Consider the following 18,682-nt stretch of genomic DNA (forward strand, 5'->3'; position numbering starts at 1 on the left):
ACATCGTTCATCAGTAGGAGAAAGTGATTGATCTTGAAACACAGTCACAGTCACAAAACAACTGCTTTTAAATCCAGCATCTCATTCTCTACTTATTATCAGACCACACTGACCTTTGACCCCTGAGCAACTCACCGCACTCCCCTCACACCATCGACCTGCAGGTTGCTGCCGCCTGACATCATCTTTGTTTACGTTTCAGAAACCGCGATGTGCTTGTGCATAGTGGACATGTGGGGAAGTTTTAGACCTTGAGCCTGAGGAAACAGCTCTTTCAGATATCAGGACACAAATTGTGGACTTGGATGGAAAGTTAGGGCTTTTATGCATTTTTAGTTTGGGTGGCAAGGTTAGAAAAGTAAAGAGACTTTGTCTCTAGAGACATAGGCTATCAGTCTGTTCCTCTAGCAGTGGTTTATAAAGGCAGGCATCATGGGGCTGCATGTACTAACAGCTGTTTAACCCAGTCCACAGTGTCAGTGTTGAATGTACATGCACCAGGAAAAACTAATCTACAGAACGAATTCAAATTCAGGAACACAGAGCCAACACTAGATCCTAGTTTATTATGTTCTGATTTCCAGACAGTCCTTGACTACAAGTGATTTTTCAAACTATCGATATGTTATTCTGTTATATTATTTATGATGCATGTGTGCACGAGAATGACTGGCATTTCTGAAATCTTATTGTCTGTTTTAAAAGTTTTTGAATTAAAGTAAAAGGAAAATGAAAATGTTTTACCAACTTGATTCTGCTGCATAAAGCATAAAGCAGAAAATGCTGAAAGACACTTTTTATTTACACATTCAAGCATTTGTTAGTTGGTTATATTTGTTCGAATGTGACAGGTATGAAGTAGAAATTTTCCTCTGCTATATGAAAAATGCAGTAGCTCTGAATGATACTGTGGTTAATTGTTAAAGCTGATAAACCCTCACATTCTTTTCATTGTCTGCCACATGTCCTCCTCCTCCCACAGAGGTCAAAGGTCACAGAATGCGGTCTCACCTTCATGCAGCATGGTACATTGTGTACTGATAATGATCACACACACACACACACACACACACACACACACACACACACACACACACACACACACTGGTCTGAGCTCTCAGACCAGTCACAGCATGGCCCCATGACTGGTCTGTGATGCATCTCTTAATCAGAAGCTACTGTACAGTAGCATGTGCACCAATAAACGCCAGCCACTCATTGTTTCTTTGCTGACTGACCCTCCAGCTGCAGGTTGGAGGTGCTCTGATCCAGGGCCTTGTCAGTCTTTTATACATTTTTCTTACACTTGCATGTTCCTGCTTCTAATGCCATAACTCTGAGGGCAATGCCTCTGAAACATCCAACCCATTTACAGGACAGTGAGTGTTATCACAATGTCTGGCTGTTACGTCTGATCTGTGCATTAATAGTTGGTTTGTGTCCACTCAAAAAAAAAGAGTGATCAGTTTCACAATTTTATTAATTTATTTAAATGATAAAACAGTAAAGAGAATATTTGTTTTATTTAAAGTACTGGATTTTGCATTTACAGCATAATGTTTGTGATATTGTAGTTTTACTATATATTAATAGACAGAATATGAATAGAGTCATCCTTCAAAATGCAAAAATACATTCTTGATAAACTGATATGACTGATATTCAATCAAACAATGTAAGGTGGAAAAAAAGAAGAGAACATGTGTCATTTGTTCATGTCACACAACAACATCACTGTTACACACCTCATCATTGCCATGGCAACAATCTTTATGTCAGTCCTGAAAATATCATGTTTCAAGTTTTAGAAAGAAGTGTAAGACGATAAACCAATAGAACAGATACAAAAATCTCTTGTTTCAGGCGACTCCCTGACAAACGGAAGAGAAACAAGGACACAGCAGACGTTACAGTTCACATTCAAAAAATCATCCAGCCCCGTAACTCACACACTCCTGGTTACAGTAACAGTCTGAGTCTGTTAAGGAGCCTGGCTCACTGCACCGCGATCAACTACAAAAACCTGGAAAGCTAAACACACAGGACACATGAACGCGTGAGCTCACAGGCTGCTCCACCTGCTCCAGTCAATCTGCTCAAATGATGCTTGATAAAAAACTAGATACGGATATTAAATGAGAGAATGACAGATGCAACTACTGTTAAATATCTGGGGTCAAAGAACGTCTGCGTTCACATGTTCTTTACTAATTATCTTTGAATCCTCCCTTTCTAACCTTGAGTAGGTTTCATGCAGCGCTAATGTACAGTTGTTACTGCAGCAGACCCGACTTCACTCTCAGACTTTGTTCGTGTTAAACTAAACATTCACATGCTAACATATCATAAAATTTTAAATCCTTTCAAATTAAAAGCTTTTGTTAAAATTCTGGCACATGGGACCATGAGGCTTTTCTAACATGTGTATCATCTATTGCTTGTTAACAAGTCAGGGTTGAAATGAGAGTGATGGATTTGAAGCTCAAATGATGTTGATGTTGATGATGATGATGTTAGTGTTTATTCCAAACCACAGGTAGAAAAACCTCCATGAACGTAGAGTTTTAGATGCATCGTAACGGTTGATGACGTCACAGTTGCTTTGTCAGACGAACGGGTCGCACCTTCTCCCGTGAGTCACTCAGCTGCTACGGTGGAACGGCGCTGAGCAGGAACCGATACATTAACTGACCCAAAACGACTGATGTGGAAATACAACAGTCACGAGCTTGTTTCAACTTCCAGTCCCATGGTGCAGCACCAAGACAACACTCAGACACAGTTTGCAGCAGTAACTGACCAATGCAAGGCTAAAATATCTATATAATTATTTTATAATGTAGTGACGAAGAAGTTCTAAACATTTATGTTCCCTGTGTGAGGTTCCCTCGGCGTTACTCATCCTCCTGGGTCCTCAATAAAATCAGTCACAAATGACAGATGCATTAAATGAACCTGCAAACGTCACTCAACTAAAGGAATCTTCCCAACTCTTTGCTGACTCTGTGGACACGGTGTCAGTTCCAGTGCAGCATTAGCACCTTTAGCATGAACTGAAGGCTGTACTTTAGCTCATCTGCACTGAGTCTGTCACCAACGCTGTGGCCTCCTCTATGTTCTGCTTATGTATCTCACCTGCATTTAACCGTTCATCTCCCAAACCAGCAGCTCCACTACCTCCACTAAAGCTGTGTGCTTTTACTGACTGAAGCTTGTCTGTGTGTGTTAATGCTTTAATGACACAGCTAATATAATATCAAGCATCCTCTGTCACTGAGCGTTTATCAGCTTTTAATTTCCTTAGACGTGAGTGAACGCGTGAAGCTGCAGGGTGTCGTCGTTTTGCAGATCTCGCCCCGCGTTTTTGCTCCACAATGGGATCAAACAGCAAACATAACGGTGGCCGCGGCGACAGGCGGGTCAGGATGCTGCAGGTAGCGTGTGTGTCCATTACAAGGTGACCAGACAACACAGCATGAAAGAAAACCAAGGCCTGCTTTGGTGAGTGTCTTACTTTAGTCCAGAAGAGTCCGATCCACCAAAACTCTGCATAACACAAGACAAAATGAGACAACGCGCGTCTTATTTCCTATTTGTGTGCTGAGCGTCCGTGTCAGTCAACAGGACTTGTTCCTTAAGCTGTAACAGTTATGATTATGGGCCTCTGCTCTGGGAGCTCACAGCTGGAGCCCTGCCTTGGCCCGTGGGCGCCCCGGCAGCGCTGGCCTAAGCGCAGTGCGAGAGGCTGAGCTTCAGCAGCCCCTCCGTGTGCATCTTATACAGCAGCTTGAACTCGGCGGGCAGCTGATGGGACTCCTGCCACTTGGTGGTGAACTTGGTGCCCTTCTTGTCGAAGTAGTGGTACGGCAGCTCCTTGCCCGTGTTGGGGTCCCAGCCGAAGGGCCAGAAGCCGTAGAGGTGCACCTGGTCACACACGGAAGACGCCAGCGTGTACATCAGGATCCCGGTGCTGAGGCGCTTTGGTGACAGCTGCTTGGTTTTCCAGTAGCTGACAACGACACAGGGGACAAGCAGGTTAGAGCAAATGGTCTGAAGACGCCATCTTTGAATTAGCTTAGCTACATATGTTGCTAAATACCTCGATGCTTAAAAAAATAGCCTCGATGCTTAAAAAAATAGCCTCCCAGCAAATTAATACACATAGTGTTCTCGGTGTTTTATTTTTAGACACACATTCAATAAATTATAACCATAATTATAACGTTTGGATCCTTGGACGAGGACTTGCTGCTTCCACCAGGCGGCTGTGTTGGAGGGGAAACGGTCCGCACCGGCCTCAACAAAAGCCCCTCCGCGAAGCCTCAAGGTGCTGAAAGAGCTGAGCTCCTTAAATGTGCTAATGCTTCCAGAGCAGGTAGATTTAATGGGATTGGTGGAGATTAGGCTACTGTATGAGCAGCTTACTCCGCCGCTAACACTAAGCAGACTTAAATCCCTCTCCACACACACCGGTCCAGCTCAGCACCGCACCTTTTACTAAATAACTGTTTTCTCATAATCCGGTTTAGAGCCCGAATCTCCTCTTTGCCAACCGGAACACAGTCAAAACAGAGACGAACAACAGCACAAGACAAAACAGTTAGACAGGATGGAGACGGGGCTGGTACTGACTGCCGACGGCCCGTGACCGGGCCTCTTACTTGTTAATGTACTGCATGATGTTTCCGGGCCAGGCCAGCTGGACGTTGAGCTGATCTCTGTGCTCCACGAAGAAATCCACCAACGTTCTGGTGACCGTGGCCGAGGTGTGGAAGAAAAAGGCCGGGATCCACAGGATGGCACCGTCCAGCTTCTTCAGACTCAGGAAGAAGTTGTTCCTGTCCTGCACAGTGAGTAGGTTGTTGTAGTATTTCTCCAGGATGCTGGGGTTGAACGTGGTCATGTTGGTCCGCCTCCCGACGTCCTTCCTGAAAACCTCCGTCGGGGCGAAGTTGCAGCGGAAGACGAAGTCGAACTTCTCGATCTGCGGCCCGCAGCGCGAGCCGGTGAGGATGCCGCTGTTGCCGACCACGGCGCACGCGTTGTAGTGTTTGTTGAGGATGGGCGAGACCTCGGGGAGGAGAGAGCGAAAGTTCTCCCCTATGGAGAACACGTACTTGTGGCTGGAGTAGTCGTAGTGCATCAGCTGTCCGATTCGGACCGAGTCTCGCGTCAGGGTGAAGTTGTGGGCGACGTCGATGTACTGGGAGATGTCCTTCCTGCGAAACCCAGAGTCTGCGATTAATGCTGTGATCTAAGTGACAGCGCGAAGGTTCGAATGGCAGCAGACGGTGACCATGGAAACGAATGATGGAGCCAGAGGTGCAGCTGATTCAGAATTACAGCTGGACCTTCAGCACCATCTGACAAAACGGGGCAGCGTCCGCGGAACTCACCTGAGCTCGACAAAAGCCGAGCTGTTGTACCTCCACACGGACGCGTTCCGCAGGTCTGCAGTGAGTTCGCTGCTAAGAGACGTGAAGGCGGGATCCAGATACTTCATGGCCAGCTGGGAGCTGTGCACAGACAAGTGGAACACGCAGGTTAAGCATCCAGCAGGAGGAAAGGCCTCTGTTCAGGATTTAACTCAAGTCCTTATAATTAGACAGAAACATGAGGAGTCAGCGATCAGACATGAGGCCCAGAAGCTGCTTTTCCTTATCCTGGATTAATTCAGAAGATACAAAACAAAACAAGGCCTAAATAAAAATATGTGTCCAGATATTTTAATGGAATCTTTTCATGTGGATGAAAGAAAAAGTTTTTTCCAATTTCTAGAATAATAGAAAGAACTGATGCCTTCTCACTGAAACTGGTCTGACTGCTCATGTTTCATGACTTTGTAGGAATATTGTTTAGGAAACAACCAGATATTGATCTGAGTGTTACAGAAAATGAATTATGAATTAGATATAAAATGTGTTTGAGGAGCAAACAGGATACAACAAATAAATCATGTTTTGTTACTTGAACTAAAACACATTCCATCAGTTTCATTTACACATCAGATAAAGTGTAAATGCAGAGTCACTCGCATCCAGTTTAGTCTGTGCACTAGTGAAAACGAGCAAAAGGTGGAAGTTCAGCAGCTCTGTTCATCTCAGCAAGTGAGTCAATCAAGAGCAGTTGGTTCCCTTCAAACATTCAGTTTCTTAGATTTAGTATAGTTTTTATTTTTGTTTACCCTGGAGTGTCATTTACTCGTATTCTTTCATTTTTATGTCAAATTACAGATTCTTGATAAGATGAACACAGTTTAGCAGTGCAACCAGCCTCAACCCTTCAGTTTTTGTTGCTCAGATAAACTGAAACCAAGACCCAACCGAGAGATGAACTATGTTTTTGTTCATTTTCAAAGGTTTTCTCTTTTTTTTTTTACTTCTCAGGTCGACCCAGCGGTTCAGTCACTTCTCTACACGGACCTCTGTCTGAAGAAGGGCTCGTCTGTTTATCCCCTGTAAGTCCAGTTCACCTTTGGCCGTTACCTGAGCTCACACACTGGACTGTTAGCACATAGCATCCAGTCATGTACTGTACCTGTACATCAATAAACATGGGCCTCACACAGAAACAGGAAGAAAAACCTTCAGCACAAACAGAATCCTTTGAAAAATGACTGTGCAGTACAGAAACAAAGTCATTAGGTCTAATAGAATATTAAATCATTTTCTTTTTATTGTCGGTCACTATGGCGACTGCATCACTGGGAGCTTCTTGAAGATGTTCCACCTTCATCCCAACGGCATCTCAGCCTCACACTCAGAGTTTATCACAAGAACCCGTTGATGAGGGACGAGACATCTTCAAGAACCTCAGGGTTGTGGTGGTTGATCGGAACCCCCCAAGATCATAATGCAGCAGAAAACGATCACTTAACCAAAGGACACGATGCATCGCTGCATCACTGCTCCATATTCACCTCAGGTCAGGTTTGCGAGGCGGCCTCTCGCTGCAGAAGGGATTCAAACAAATACAAGAGAAGAAACCAGCTCATTTGCATCGTCATCAGTTTCTGTATCGGAGATATTTGACCAAAGCACATTTTGAAGAGTGAACATGCATAAGAACCAGCAGAGTGCAGCCAAATGCTTTTAGATCTGCAGAAATCTGGTACCCAGCAGCCGTCCTGCCTTCAGGAGCACGGGGTCGAACGGACGCATGCGGACGCCATTTATTAACACAAGCTCAAACTGGCCTCATGCACTGAACAATAACGCCTAAACCCAAGTGAGTGGAGGTAAATGAAGGTAATGCAAGCGCTCAGAGCTGTGATCCGACGCTCCAGGATGCTCCAACATGCAGATCCACTTACTTCTTCTCTCCTTTGTATCAGACTGAATATTGGACCTGCCCTTCACTGTGTGGAGGAGCGTCTCCTCATCAGACAGGTCACGTGCACAGACTAACAACGAGGACATTCATTCTTCAGGCACAGTTTCTCATTCTACACATCTGTCCAGCAGCCAGCCAGCGTTTGGGCTCCAAACCTCCCCGTTCTCATCTCAGCGTAACCTCGGTCTGAAGGCTGTAAATCTGGAGCCGAGGACACGCTGCATCAGGCCGCTGCCGCCTTCCTGTCGCGCGTGGACCTGAGCGAACGTCCCGGACGACGGAGATTTACAGAACCCCCCTTTAACTGCTTTGGACTAACTGACCCCTGAGCGCTGTGGCAGAGGTGTTCCCTGGTGGAGCAGAGCTGGAGGCAGGACCGGGCAGTAAACCATGTGTGAACACTGGTCCGGAGGTCAAAGACGCACGGTCAACTCTCCTTTTCTAATGGAACACTAGTCTTTTAGGTATTGGACCATCAGACTCGCTCCTGTCCGGCGCTGGCAGGCGTCTTCTCCCCTCACGTCCTCTATTAACACAACTACTGCACTGACTTCCTGCTGACTTCCTGTGTGTTTGAGACTTTGATCACCTGTTTTGAGTCAAACCGATCAGAAAATGTTCCTGTTTTCTCCAGCACATTCAACAGATGCTTGAATCATTACACTGTGGACCATCAGTGGAGTGATGCTCATTAAACACGTTCCAGTTCAATTAAGGGTTGAGTCATTCAAATAAGTTTAGACTGAGACTAGGGATAAGACACCGTTCTTCTGCTGCCGTCCTCCAAACAAGTTCTTCTGATATCTCAATATTTCAGTCAGCACTTGAATTCGGCTCATAGGAGGTTGGTGTCAGAGAGACTGACACCAGCTGACATGAACTTTAGCAGCGATCATCCTGCGTCTCTTACTTCCAGGCTTTGATCTGAGATGTTTCACAATGTGTTAACAAGTTATGAAGTTTCCTTTATCTTTTGGCCCTAATGTACAAAATGAACATAACATTCCTATTACATAAATGTTACATTACAAACACAACATTACTGTGATCTTATTATGTCACACAGACTGTTATATTACTGTATTCAGGCCTATTAACACCACCCCCTCATGTTTAATGTGTTAAAAGGTACGAAGCACTCTATTAGGCAACAAAGTGACTGGAGGAGAGAAGGAAGCTGTGTGTGGACGAGCTGATCTAGTTCCCAACTGAAGGATTAAGTGACAGGTGTCCTGTTTTCTTCAGACTAACACACTCAAATGCCACGTTTAGTGCAGAGCTGGAGTTTTTGGCCTCGTGTTCAGACTGACACTCAAGCTCTCGCCGTGTCTGACGGTGTGTTCAATAAAAGCCTCCCTTCAGTCCTTCAGCATGTTCGTCTTTCAAAATACAACAGCATTCATGTCTCTGGTCCTGATTTGCTGTGATCCTGTGAGTTTGTAGCAAGTTCTTTTCAGCGATGTCTGCAGAACATGGACTTTGACGCTAGCACAGCTTTGTGTCACTTCCCTGATCAGACACAGGCTCATTTACAGTAGTTTATCTGGGGAACAGGTCCTGTCTAACGTTGATGCTACAGGTGGGAGCAGGTTCATCACACGTTGAGGATGTTGGTGCCCATCAGCGTTACAGATGTTGCCTCATCATCTGTATCCTCCTGAACATACTGTACAGTAGGCAAACTCCAGGCATAAAGCAGCCCAACAAAAAAAACACAAAGGCCTGATTTGTTTCCTGTAGCATTTACATCGTTTTTTTTCTACTTGACATAGATCCAAAAGCAAAAATAGGACTGGACCCCAACAATGCGGCCGTGTGTGGATGAAAGTGGCCACGTCGTTCTGCCGTTAAATGCATAACGAACGAGAATGAGCACTTTACAAGCTCTGCTCTGAGACACAGACCCGATTCTTGCTCTGATTAACCAGTTGCTGCTGGTATCAGGCCCCATGGACCATCCAGGCCTCCGTCACAGATTCAGCCGAGTCATCATTTCTGGCTCCTGCAAAGATTTCTGGTCATATCCAACTCAGATCTTTGGATCCGTGTTGAAGAAAAAAGCAGATGACTAGAACTAGTGGAGCCACTAATTGACTGATGACTGATATGAACCCATTATTCTTTCTGACGTGACTGCTGCTCATCTACGCCCTCCGCTCATCTCATGCAAACCAAGCATGTGCATCAGAGCAGCGGCCAGGCCTAGACTCACCGAAAGCCCGCGTGGAACATGTACATCCTGGGTCCTCCGTTGGGTCCGTATCTGGGGGCGCTGAGCAGGAAGTCCTTCTTGATGGACACGTAGCTGATGAGCGACAGGATGAGCAGCGCCACGCTGAACATGACGAGCCCCAGCGCGCTGGCGATCCGCACCATCCTGCCCCTGTGCGGGAAGCAGACCCGCGCCAGAGGGCGGCCGGCCGTGCGGGAGGGGGCGGCGAGCGGCCAGGCGCACCGCATCAGCGGCAGACACGCGCGGACGCAGAGTTTCACCTACGGGCGGTCATCGCCCGGAGGGGAGGCGGCGCGGCAGCGGAGACGCGCGGGCGGCAAACGGAAGCGCGGAAACACGAAGGGCCGTGGATTTAGCGACGCGTTCGACGGAGGCTACGGCGCCCGCGCAATCCATAGGAGTGAGGCGCCGGAGCGAAACGCGCGCGAGGAGACTCATTAACGTAAATATGAGCGAGGAGGTAGAGGCTGCGGGGGGAAAAAAAACGACGCAGGAGCGTGACGCACCGGCACTCCGTGAATCCGGGGGCGGAGGAGGGAGGAGGGGGGATCGCGGACGCGGCGATGCTGGTGCGCAGGATCGCGTTTCAGCCAGTTTCGTAACCTCCAGGCAGTAAAAACCAAGGGACCACCCGGGGCATCCAGGGGGAGATGGAGGTGACCAGCGGATGCCAGTCCCACTGCTTCATCTGCATCCACGACTGCGTCTCCGCCCCTCTCCCTCCTCCAGTCTAATTAATTAAGCCGGAGTGTCGCTTTAAGGGGAGACGGCGCCTGCATCGGGCTGTTCACTAGTTCACAGCATCTGAGGCGGAGCTCTCTGTCCTGGATGCAGGGACAAGATGCCCCCCTCAGACTGGGGTCTGTTGGGATTCACCCATTCTCTAAGAATATTTAAGGACATATGTCAAAAACGAACGCACCAACAAAGCAAAAACATTTATTTCTACCAGTGTTTTCAATAAAACCTGTAAATTATAGACTAGTCCCTAAATGCTCAGACATCAGAGCATTAGTGTCCCATCAAGAAGGAGCTGGACTGGACAGAACCACTGATACACAAGAGACTCCACTGAAAAAATAAACATTATAATTGTAATAATATAAATGTGTAATGTTGATCAATGTGATGGTATATTTTGTAGCTTTGTGTTATTCTAGATATGTGTCAGTAGTTTTCGCTCACGTCAGTCATGATGCAATATTGTCCAGCACCTGTTAAATGAATATGTGCCCATATGGTCATTTTGTCATGTCTAGTAGAGACATTTCAGCCTGGACCAACCCACGCATCACACATCAGCGCCAAGCAAAAAGCTGAAACACTGGGTGTCTGGAGTCTCGCTCCAGTCAGATGTTAACGTCAGTCACTTCATATGTTTTTACTTAAACACACACACACACACACACACACACACACACACACACACACACACACACACACACACACACACACACTGGAAAACAGAGTGCTCAGGACAAAATATTGTATATACTGTACTGCAGTACAAGCCACACACACACACACACACACACACACATACACACACACACACACACACACACACACACACACACACACACACACACACACACACACACACACACACACACACATATAGTTTTTCCCTAGTCTGACTGGTGTGTGAATGTGGCCTAAAATGCAGCATTGGAGTAGGAGCAGCAGCTGCAGATTCAAAGGGTTTAAAATAAGGCGAGGCTTCACCTGTGCCCCAGTTTATCCCTGATAGAACCAGGCCTCGTCTCTAAAGTGGCATATCCATATTAACAGAGTCTGTGTCTGCACCCACAACGTCTGTTTGAAACCCTTGTTGTCATAATAAAGGGCACAGTTGTGTATGTTAGTGGTGGAAAGTCTGTGAAATTTACACAAAACACAATTTAAAGATTTTCACCACCAGAAATAATCCAACACTTTCAGGATCAATATGCTTTAGTAGCTCCAAACCTCTTTAAAATCATAGTAGTGTGTGAACATTATCTAAGCTTAAGGTGACTATGATTAAATCAAGCAGAGCAAGATTAAAAAGGTTGTAGTACACACAAGGATGGGGTTTAAAGGTCATTTATGCCAAATGACTGATTTTTTCATCCAGTTTGCTGTGATCAATATTTATCCAGTGAAACCAGATGAACTGTGCAGAACCTGGATCAGTGGTGCTTTGCTCACTGTGGTCATCAACGCGGGAAGAAGCTGGAACGATGATCTGATGGATCAGATTTTTAACAGAGAAATACAATATTAAATCAAAGACATGGGTTCTGTGTATTTTTCTTCTTTAAACTCGGTGAAGTCATGATTCAGGTACGGGTCAGATTCTCATGAACTCTGTGAAATGAAACCAAATGAAGGACCTCATATCTCATAAAAGAATCAATTAATAATCAATAGTCATTAGAGCAGCGAGGAGGGTAAACGATCAGAGGCTGCAGCTCCGTCTGAGCCAAACGGGTGTGAAATTACCTCATTCTGTGTATTTACACACTCACACCCAGAAACAAACAACAGACTAAACGAGCTCTAGTCCACACACACACACACACACACACACGCGCACGCATGCACGCACGCGCACGCGCGCACACACACACACACACACACACACACACACACACACACACACACACACACACACACACACACACACACTGTTAAACTGTAAATACAACAGCTTTAAACCATGACAGGTTTACACATTTTCAGTCATCTCACATGTGAAAAGAGTAACTTATACTTGAAAAGAATAGAATGATAGATATCGCCTATTGTTAATGTACAAAATGCATAGAGTGAAACTGGGCAATGTAGAGAGACTAATGAGCCTAACGCACGTTTTTGGACCGTGGGAGGAAGCTGGACAACCCAGAGAGAACCCACACAAACACGGGAGAACAGGCAAATTCCACACAAAGGCACTGGGTCCACCACGGGTATTGACATTGCTACCCACTGCATAATGTAAAAGCATAATAATATATATATGACAGAGGCGACTCCAGACAGTGTCTAGCTCTGACTTAGATGCTGCTCCTGTTCACCAGGAACTTTGGTGATGTTGAGCTCAACACAAAAGGCAAAACAAGCATCAATCACCTTAAATCCATTAGAACATGTACAATGAAGAAGTGGAGCTAATCTAATAGTATATGTTATGTTGTCCACACTAATCTGTATATTAGTGATGACAGGTGAGGCCGAAGCAGCAGGTAAAGAACTGATAGAGGACATAAATGAAGCCCCTGCTTAACGTCCAAGGTCTGTTTCATAACTCGTCCTCATCCTGTTGTGAAGAGCCTGTGTATAGATGGAACCGCTGCAGAGCTCTGCTAAGTTCACACTAAGTCCTCTGTGTGAGTTTGACTGCTTGTGAATATTATGTATTGTTGTTGAGCTGAGGTCAGAGGTCAGATGTCAGTGGGAGTGTGTCCACATTTAAAACTGTGCCAGAAAACTGCATTTCCAGACTATTTCTAAACGTGTCTGACTTTACAGAGTACAAAGAAACAGAAAATACATACATCTTAAATCTAAATTTGTTATTTATTTATGCATTAAATCTCAAACTGTACATTGATGCTAATATTCTCACCAACAGTGTTTAAGCTAACATATGTAAAATTTGATTGATTCAATCCATCAGTCAGTCCAGGTCGCAGATTTTACATGTTGGTTTAACATGACATGAAAGAGTTTTATGACCCAGACAGATCAATATGCTATGAGTGTGTGTACTGACGCTCCCTAACGCCCATTAACGGTACAGAATGATGGTGAAGGTTGTGAGAACAGAGTCAATACCTGGTGAAACAGCTCCAAAGCAGCTGTGTGAGCACCGCGTCTCAGCTTTGGACCGCTCTGATACAGTCACGCAGTTTCATATACTCTGGCTCTGGGTGGAGTATACTGTATGCTGTGTCCTGCAGCGTCACGTGGTCAAATGCTGAAAGGTCGTTTTCTTTCCATTTCCAACCAGAGAAAAGATAAATGGGAGAATTAGGTGAGAGGAGATGGTGTCTGTGCTTCAGAACACACACTCAAACCTCCCTCCATCTTCTCCTTCGTTCTATCTCCACCTAATCCCTTTTTTTCTCCTTCCCTGCTCTGCTTCCCTCTGCATTTTCTCAGGTTCTCTGTCCCGATGCCATTCATCTCGTCCACTTACTCCTTTCAAATGCTTGGAAAAGTGTGAGGGAGCAAGAGCAGCTGTTGCCAAGCAACCCAGATGACCGACAAAGTGAAGAAAGTCGAAGGGGTAAAGGTGAGGGAAGATGATGGGGATTGGAAAGAATGGAGACAAGGAAGGAAGGAAGGAAGGAAGGAAGGACTGCACGTAAGTCCGTAAGGAAGGAAGAAGATAAATAAAACGCAAGAAGACCACTCAACCTAAAACACCGAACATCCCTCCCTTCCGCGACTTCCTTCCTCCTTCCGTCGTCCTTCCTTCCTTCCTTCCTCCCTATCCTGCCCACTCCCTCCTCCCTCCCTCCCTCCCTCCCTCCCTCCCTCCTCCCTCCCCTCCTCCTTCCTTCCTTCCTTCCTTCCTTCCTCTTCCTGTCTTCTTCCTTTCACGGAGTGCTTTGGGCTCAGAGCTGTCCAGCATCAATTACACACACGCACGGACGGACACTCTATCTGAACCACTGAGCTAGTGATGTGTCGATGCTTTGTAGCGAACGAGAAATGCCGACTCCCGCCGAGGAGAGCCGAATCTTCAGCCGCCATTGGTCGGCTCTGCTGAAAATCCATACACACAAACGCGAGACTACTTTTATGGGCGCACCATTCAGCCAATCACGTACGAGGATTGACGGAGGAGGCTGACGCTGCTGCTAAGACAGCGAGTGTAGGTACAGGTAGACAGAGGGAAGCCAGATTTAAAAGCACGCGCGTCGCTAAACGCGCGAAGCTAAAGAAAAGGACCGAAAACCGAAAAAGAAGCAGCATCTGAATGCATTTCAATGATGTTGGAAACGACAAAGCTGAGTGCAGACTTTGTAATTTTTTTATTTTATTTTATAATTTTAACCTAAAAGTTTGATTAAAATGTTAAACAGTGACTGTGTATTTTATTTTAAATAGAAAACCGCATTGAAATAAGGCTTTTATAAAAACACGAATAAACAAATGCTTAGAAACACACAGACCATTTATAATTACTAAAATATAAGGCGCAGAGTGATAATAAATTAGGAGCCGATTATGACCCACGAGAACCGATTCTTTTAAGAGAGTCAAGCCAAATAAGCAGCATCTGTGAAACGAGCCGGACATCACTACACTACACTGAGCCCATTCACACGTCCATGTGCCTCAGACAGTGCAGTGGGTTTTCTGACTGTAGGAAAGAGACGCTGAAGTGCAGAAAACTGCTCCCATTAATGTGGTTGTCTTCAGAGGATGTCATAAAACTGACAACAACAACTGTAGTAATACATGAGACTGAAGCAGCTGTTCATTGGACCATTGGAAGGAAATGTAAAACATGTGGAAATGTAACTATTAATCTGTCAGAAAATCAAAATCAATCAAGTGTCAAAAGCCAAACAGAGAATCAATGATAGACTATTGAATGGACACAGTATTCTGATGACAGTAATAAAAGTTAAAGGTCTCAAATCAGAGCTGCTTTTAGTTTTGATATTTGTTCCAGTTCCACTCAAAGGCTAATTGCAGATATTGTCTCAAGTTATAAAAATAAAACGAACAATCCTGCTTAGGAAAAACCCTTCCAAATATATAGAGCCAATGTGTCACACCCACCTGCCAATATGCTGTAACTTCTAGTTGTAGCCTAAAAATGAACATCCAGAACGTGCATCCAATTTACACATTAGAAACTAGAAAAGTAGGAAATTAAAAAAGAGAAAGAAAATTGGTCCCAGGAATCTATCACTTCATGAGTCTGACTGATAGTTCATGTCAGAAAGTGGAATCTGAGATGTTGGAAAAGAAGAGATGATGATGATGATGATGATGATGATGATGATGATGATGATGATGATGATGATGATGATGATGATGATGATGATGATGATGATGATACAGAAAAAAGTGAATACCACAGAGGAGCCCGAGAGAAAAATCTCTGGCAGATGGAGCAAGACAATCACAGGGAAGATTAAATCCGTGATCCATATTTTACATGTGATTCATCTACATCAGATGTTACTCAGAGGAAATCCAGCAACTTCAAACGATGCAAATAAATCAGAATCAATAACAAGTTTAAATGTGTCGTTCTTCTCGATAGCAGCTGTAACTTAATCGGGCTGTGAGACACACACCTTCCATTCGGATGAACACACACTAGACCACGCGACATGTCCCGGGTCATTATTTGTTCATTGGCTTCAGCCTCAGACACGAACACCTTCAATAAACCTGCTGCTTTGCCATAAACACATTAAAGATGAGAAACCAGCACAAGCGTTAATTTGTGTCTCACACCTCCACTGAATTTACAATACAGAGCATATCCAGCAGGCACGTTTCCATGGTAACGCGATTTTACCACTATTTGATGAAATTGATATTTAGATTGTTTGTGAATCTTTCTTATCAGCAAAAACTAATATTAAAAACAGGCTGTGGCGAAACTGAACTGTTGTTCTCTCACTGACATCAGTGTTTAATGTGCTGGAACGGCATCGATCATCATGTGAGGAAACTCTGCTTTAAAACTCACAATCAGTGTCCAAATATTGGCCGCCGCCGCCTGGTCACCGCTGGGTTTAATCATTAGCCGTGACCCAGCGGCTTCTTGGGGTGATGTCAGAGCAGACTGTTCTCTGTTGACTCACTCGCGAAGCTTTAAACGTTTAAACATTGACGTCCTGCCGGTTACTGAGTGGTTCCTGCTCCCGCTCGTGAGCAGTGGCCACAGGTTGAGCAGCAGCACCGTTCACGCCGGCGGCACCGGGTCATGATGGGATGTCAAACCAAAGCTCAGCACAGGGGGATGATTCATACTGTACAGCCACATTTACACAGGGCGCTGCTCTTGTTTCCAGCGACAGCAGGACATTTCCTCCCCTGAGTTTTCTCCCCTTCCTCCCTTTGATGTCTCCCCCCCCCCCCCCCCCCCCCCATAATATGTAGTAATATGTGGAGATGATGACCTATTGATTTCTGCTGGGAGGGATGTTTGACAAGCAGGCGGCGGCTGGAATCTCACTTGTTCAGTAATGAACAGTTGACTTATTAGACGCTGACTGATGCTTTTAGTTTTATTCCGGAGCTGGATGAGAACGTCTTCATCAAAACTAAAATCTCAGTGGGTGTTTTGAACAGTGGACAGAGCTCTGCATGAAGCCCCGCTCTAATGAAACCTGACTCTCGTCTCCTTGTTAATGTCACCACTGCAGCTGTTAGTTGCTCCCATTGACGGACGTGTTCTACTCCTTTACTGCTGTTCAGGGGGAGTTTGCAGCTCAGACTGGATCAGAGGCTTCAGTGCAACATGTTGCTCATCGTCAGATTAGCTGAGCGAGCGTTCAGCCGCTAATGTGCTCAGTGTTGCCGCGGGAGACGGACGGACTCTTTGAGAGACGACCGTGGGACCAGAATGACACATGGTGACACTGAATGCAGAGAACCCGACTCCAGCGAGTCACTGAGCAGGTTCCCGACGCTCTGAACCAGAGACAAACACATAAAGTCAAAAAGGATGAGTAAATGAAGACAACACATCCTGTGTCCTGCTCCTGAAAAGCCTTATTACCTAAACCGGACCTTCTGCTCACCGGTCCTCAACGCTGGCACCCTCTACTCACTGCTTTAATTATTAGGGTTAATAGTCACTCATTATGACACATCTGATGCAAAATGTAAATGAGTTGTTTAGCTCATTTTTAGGAGACAGGACTCTTCAGACAGAGAAGCTGAATGATCCTGCTCCCAGTCTTCTCAAACCACGGTTCAGTTTTGTACATGTCAGTAATTAATACCAAGATTCACCATTGGCCATAACATTGTGACCACCTGTCTGATGCTGTGTTCCGGTTCTTCCTTGGTTTCAAAGCAGCTCTGACCCATCAGACTCACTGATGGACACTGTCAGGATGTTACTGTAGCAGTTGTGACGTCTCAATGGATCAAACCCGTCTGTTCATTGGTGGAACTGTGCTCCTCCACTGTGCTGCTTAAACCATTCCTGGTGATTTCTGCCTGTATTATTACTCGTCTACTGGATCAGTGACCTGCTTCAAATCAACTGCTGAGGCACAGATGTTCACTTAAAATATCCCACACTGATGCCATGAAGACAACCTGTCAGCGTCTAGTACGTCACTTGTCAGAGGTCAAAGGTCAGAGTTCAAGGATCAGAGTGTTATTCCTGGTCAGTGTACTTGATACTTCATGCAGAGTGCACAACGTACTAATAAGACATTTTGTCGTGTGTTAGTGTGTGTGTGTGTGTGTGTGTGTGTGTGTGTGTGTGTGTGTGTACGTATGTTGGTGTGTGTGTGTGCGTGTGTTAGTTAGTGTGTATGTGTATGTGTGTTATTTTGTTAGTGTGTGCGTGCATGTGTGTGTGTGCGTGTGTGTGCATGTGTGCGTATGTGTGTGTGTGCATGCGTGCACAGTACATGTGTGTAAGTGCGTGCGCGTGTGTGCTGGCTCTAACTAAATGGACAGGTCTAATCACCTCACAGGGAGGAACCTCTTCCCCTTCCGCTACCTCTTCACATTAACGGATATTAACGGCCCCCAACGCTCCTTCGTTTCCTACTGAGAAATGAAATACATCACTAATGGTTTATCACAAACACGGCTAATGCTTTACGCAGACCTCTTACCATTAATAAATGATGGCATGTAAAGGTGGGAAGGGTTGTGAGCGCTGACGGGGGCTGAATGTGGGAGCTGGATCCGTGTCAGATATTAAACAGAAAAAAGAGCATTTGATTGTCTCATTTTGTGGTGATGAGGGGATTCAGGCCCTTTTTACTATGAGTGAATAACAGGTTTTACAAACCAGCAGGGAACAAACCTACGGTTTTTATCACCAACCTCGTTCTCCGAACAAATTCTCAGTGAACTCACTTTCCTTTGAGCCAAACACATTCTCTGACACTAAACAGGCCTCACGCTGGG

At 45.4% G+C, this 18,682-nt stretch overlaps 1 protein-coding gene across 2 annotated transcripts; it reads right to left on the reverse strand.

Moving 5' to 3' along the window:
* Window positions 1–1,462: 1,462 nt before the first annotated feature.
* Window positions 1,463–10,332, reverse strand: st8sia3 (ST8 alpha-N-acetyl-neuraminide alpha-2,8-sialyltransferase 3). Of its 2 annotated transcripts, XM_029169906.2 has the most exons (5): window positions 9,545–10,332; window positions 6,920–6,949; window positions 5,397–5,516; window positions 4,662–5,219; window positions 1,463–4,009 (listed from the first exon to the last, which is right to left on the reverse strand). In XM_029169906.2, the coding sequence occupies exons 1-5, from the start codon at window positions 9,790–9,792 to the stop codon at window positions 3,727–3,729; spliced, it is 1,239 nt and encodes a 412-aa protein (XP_029025739.1). In that variant the 5' UTR covers window positions 9,793–10,332; the 3' UTR covers window positions 1,463–3,726. The 2 variants fall into 2 exon arrangements, with proteins under 2 accessions (XP_029025739.1, XP_029025740.1); XM_029169907.3 differs by lacking the exon at window positions 6,920–6,949 and having other exon boundaries at window positions 9,545–10,331.
* Between the last annotated feature and the right edge of the window lie 8,350 nt (window positions 10,333–18,682).

This window comes from Betta splendens, chromosome 12, assembly GCF_900634795.4.
Source record: "Betta splendens chromosome 12, fBetSpl5.4, whole genome shotgun sequence".
Lineage (NCBI taxonomy): Eukaryota > Metazoa > Chordata > Actinopteri > Anabantiformes > Osphronemidae > Betta > Betta splendens.

Coding starts and splice junctions, on each gene's coding strand:
- st8sia3 (XM_029169906.2), bottom strand. CDS start 9,792: ATGCGGTGCGCCTGGCCGCTCGCCGCCCCCTCCCGCACGGCCGGCCGC. Junction 5,517..6,919: donor CCTCGCAAACCTGACCTGAG/GTGAATATGGAG, acceptor GTCTGTGCACAG/CTCCCAGCTGGCCATGAAGT. Junction 5,220..5,396: donor TCGGCTTTTGTCGAGCTCAG/GTGAGTTCCGCG, acceptor TGGGTTTCGCAG/GAAGGACATCTCCCAGTACA.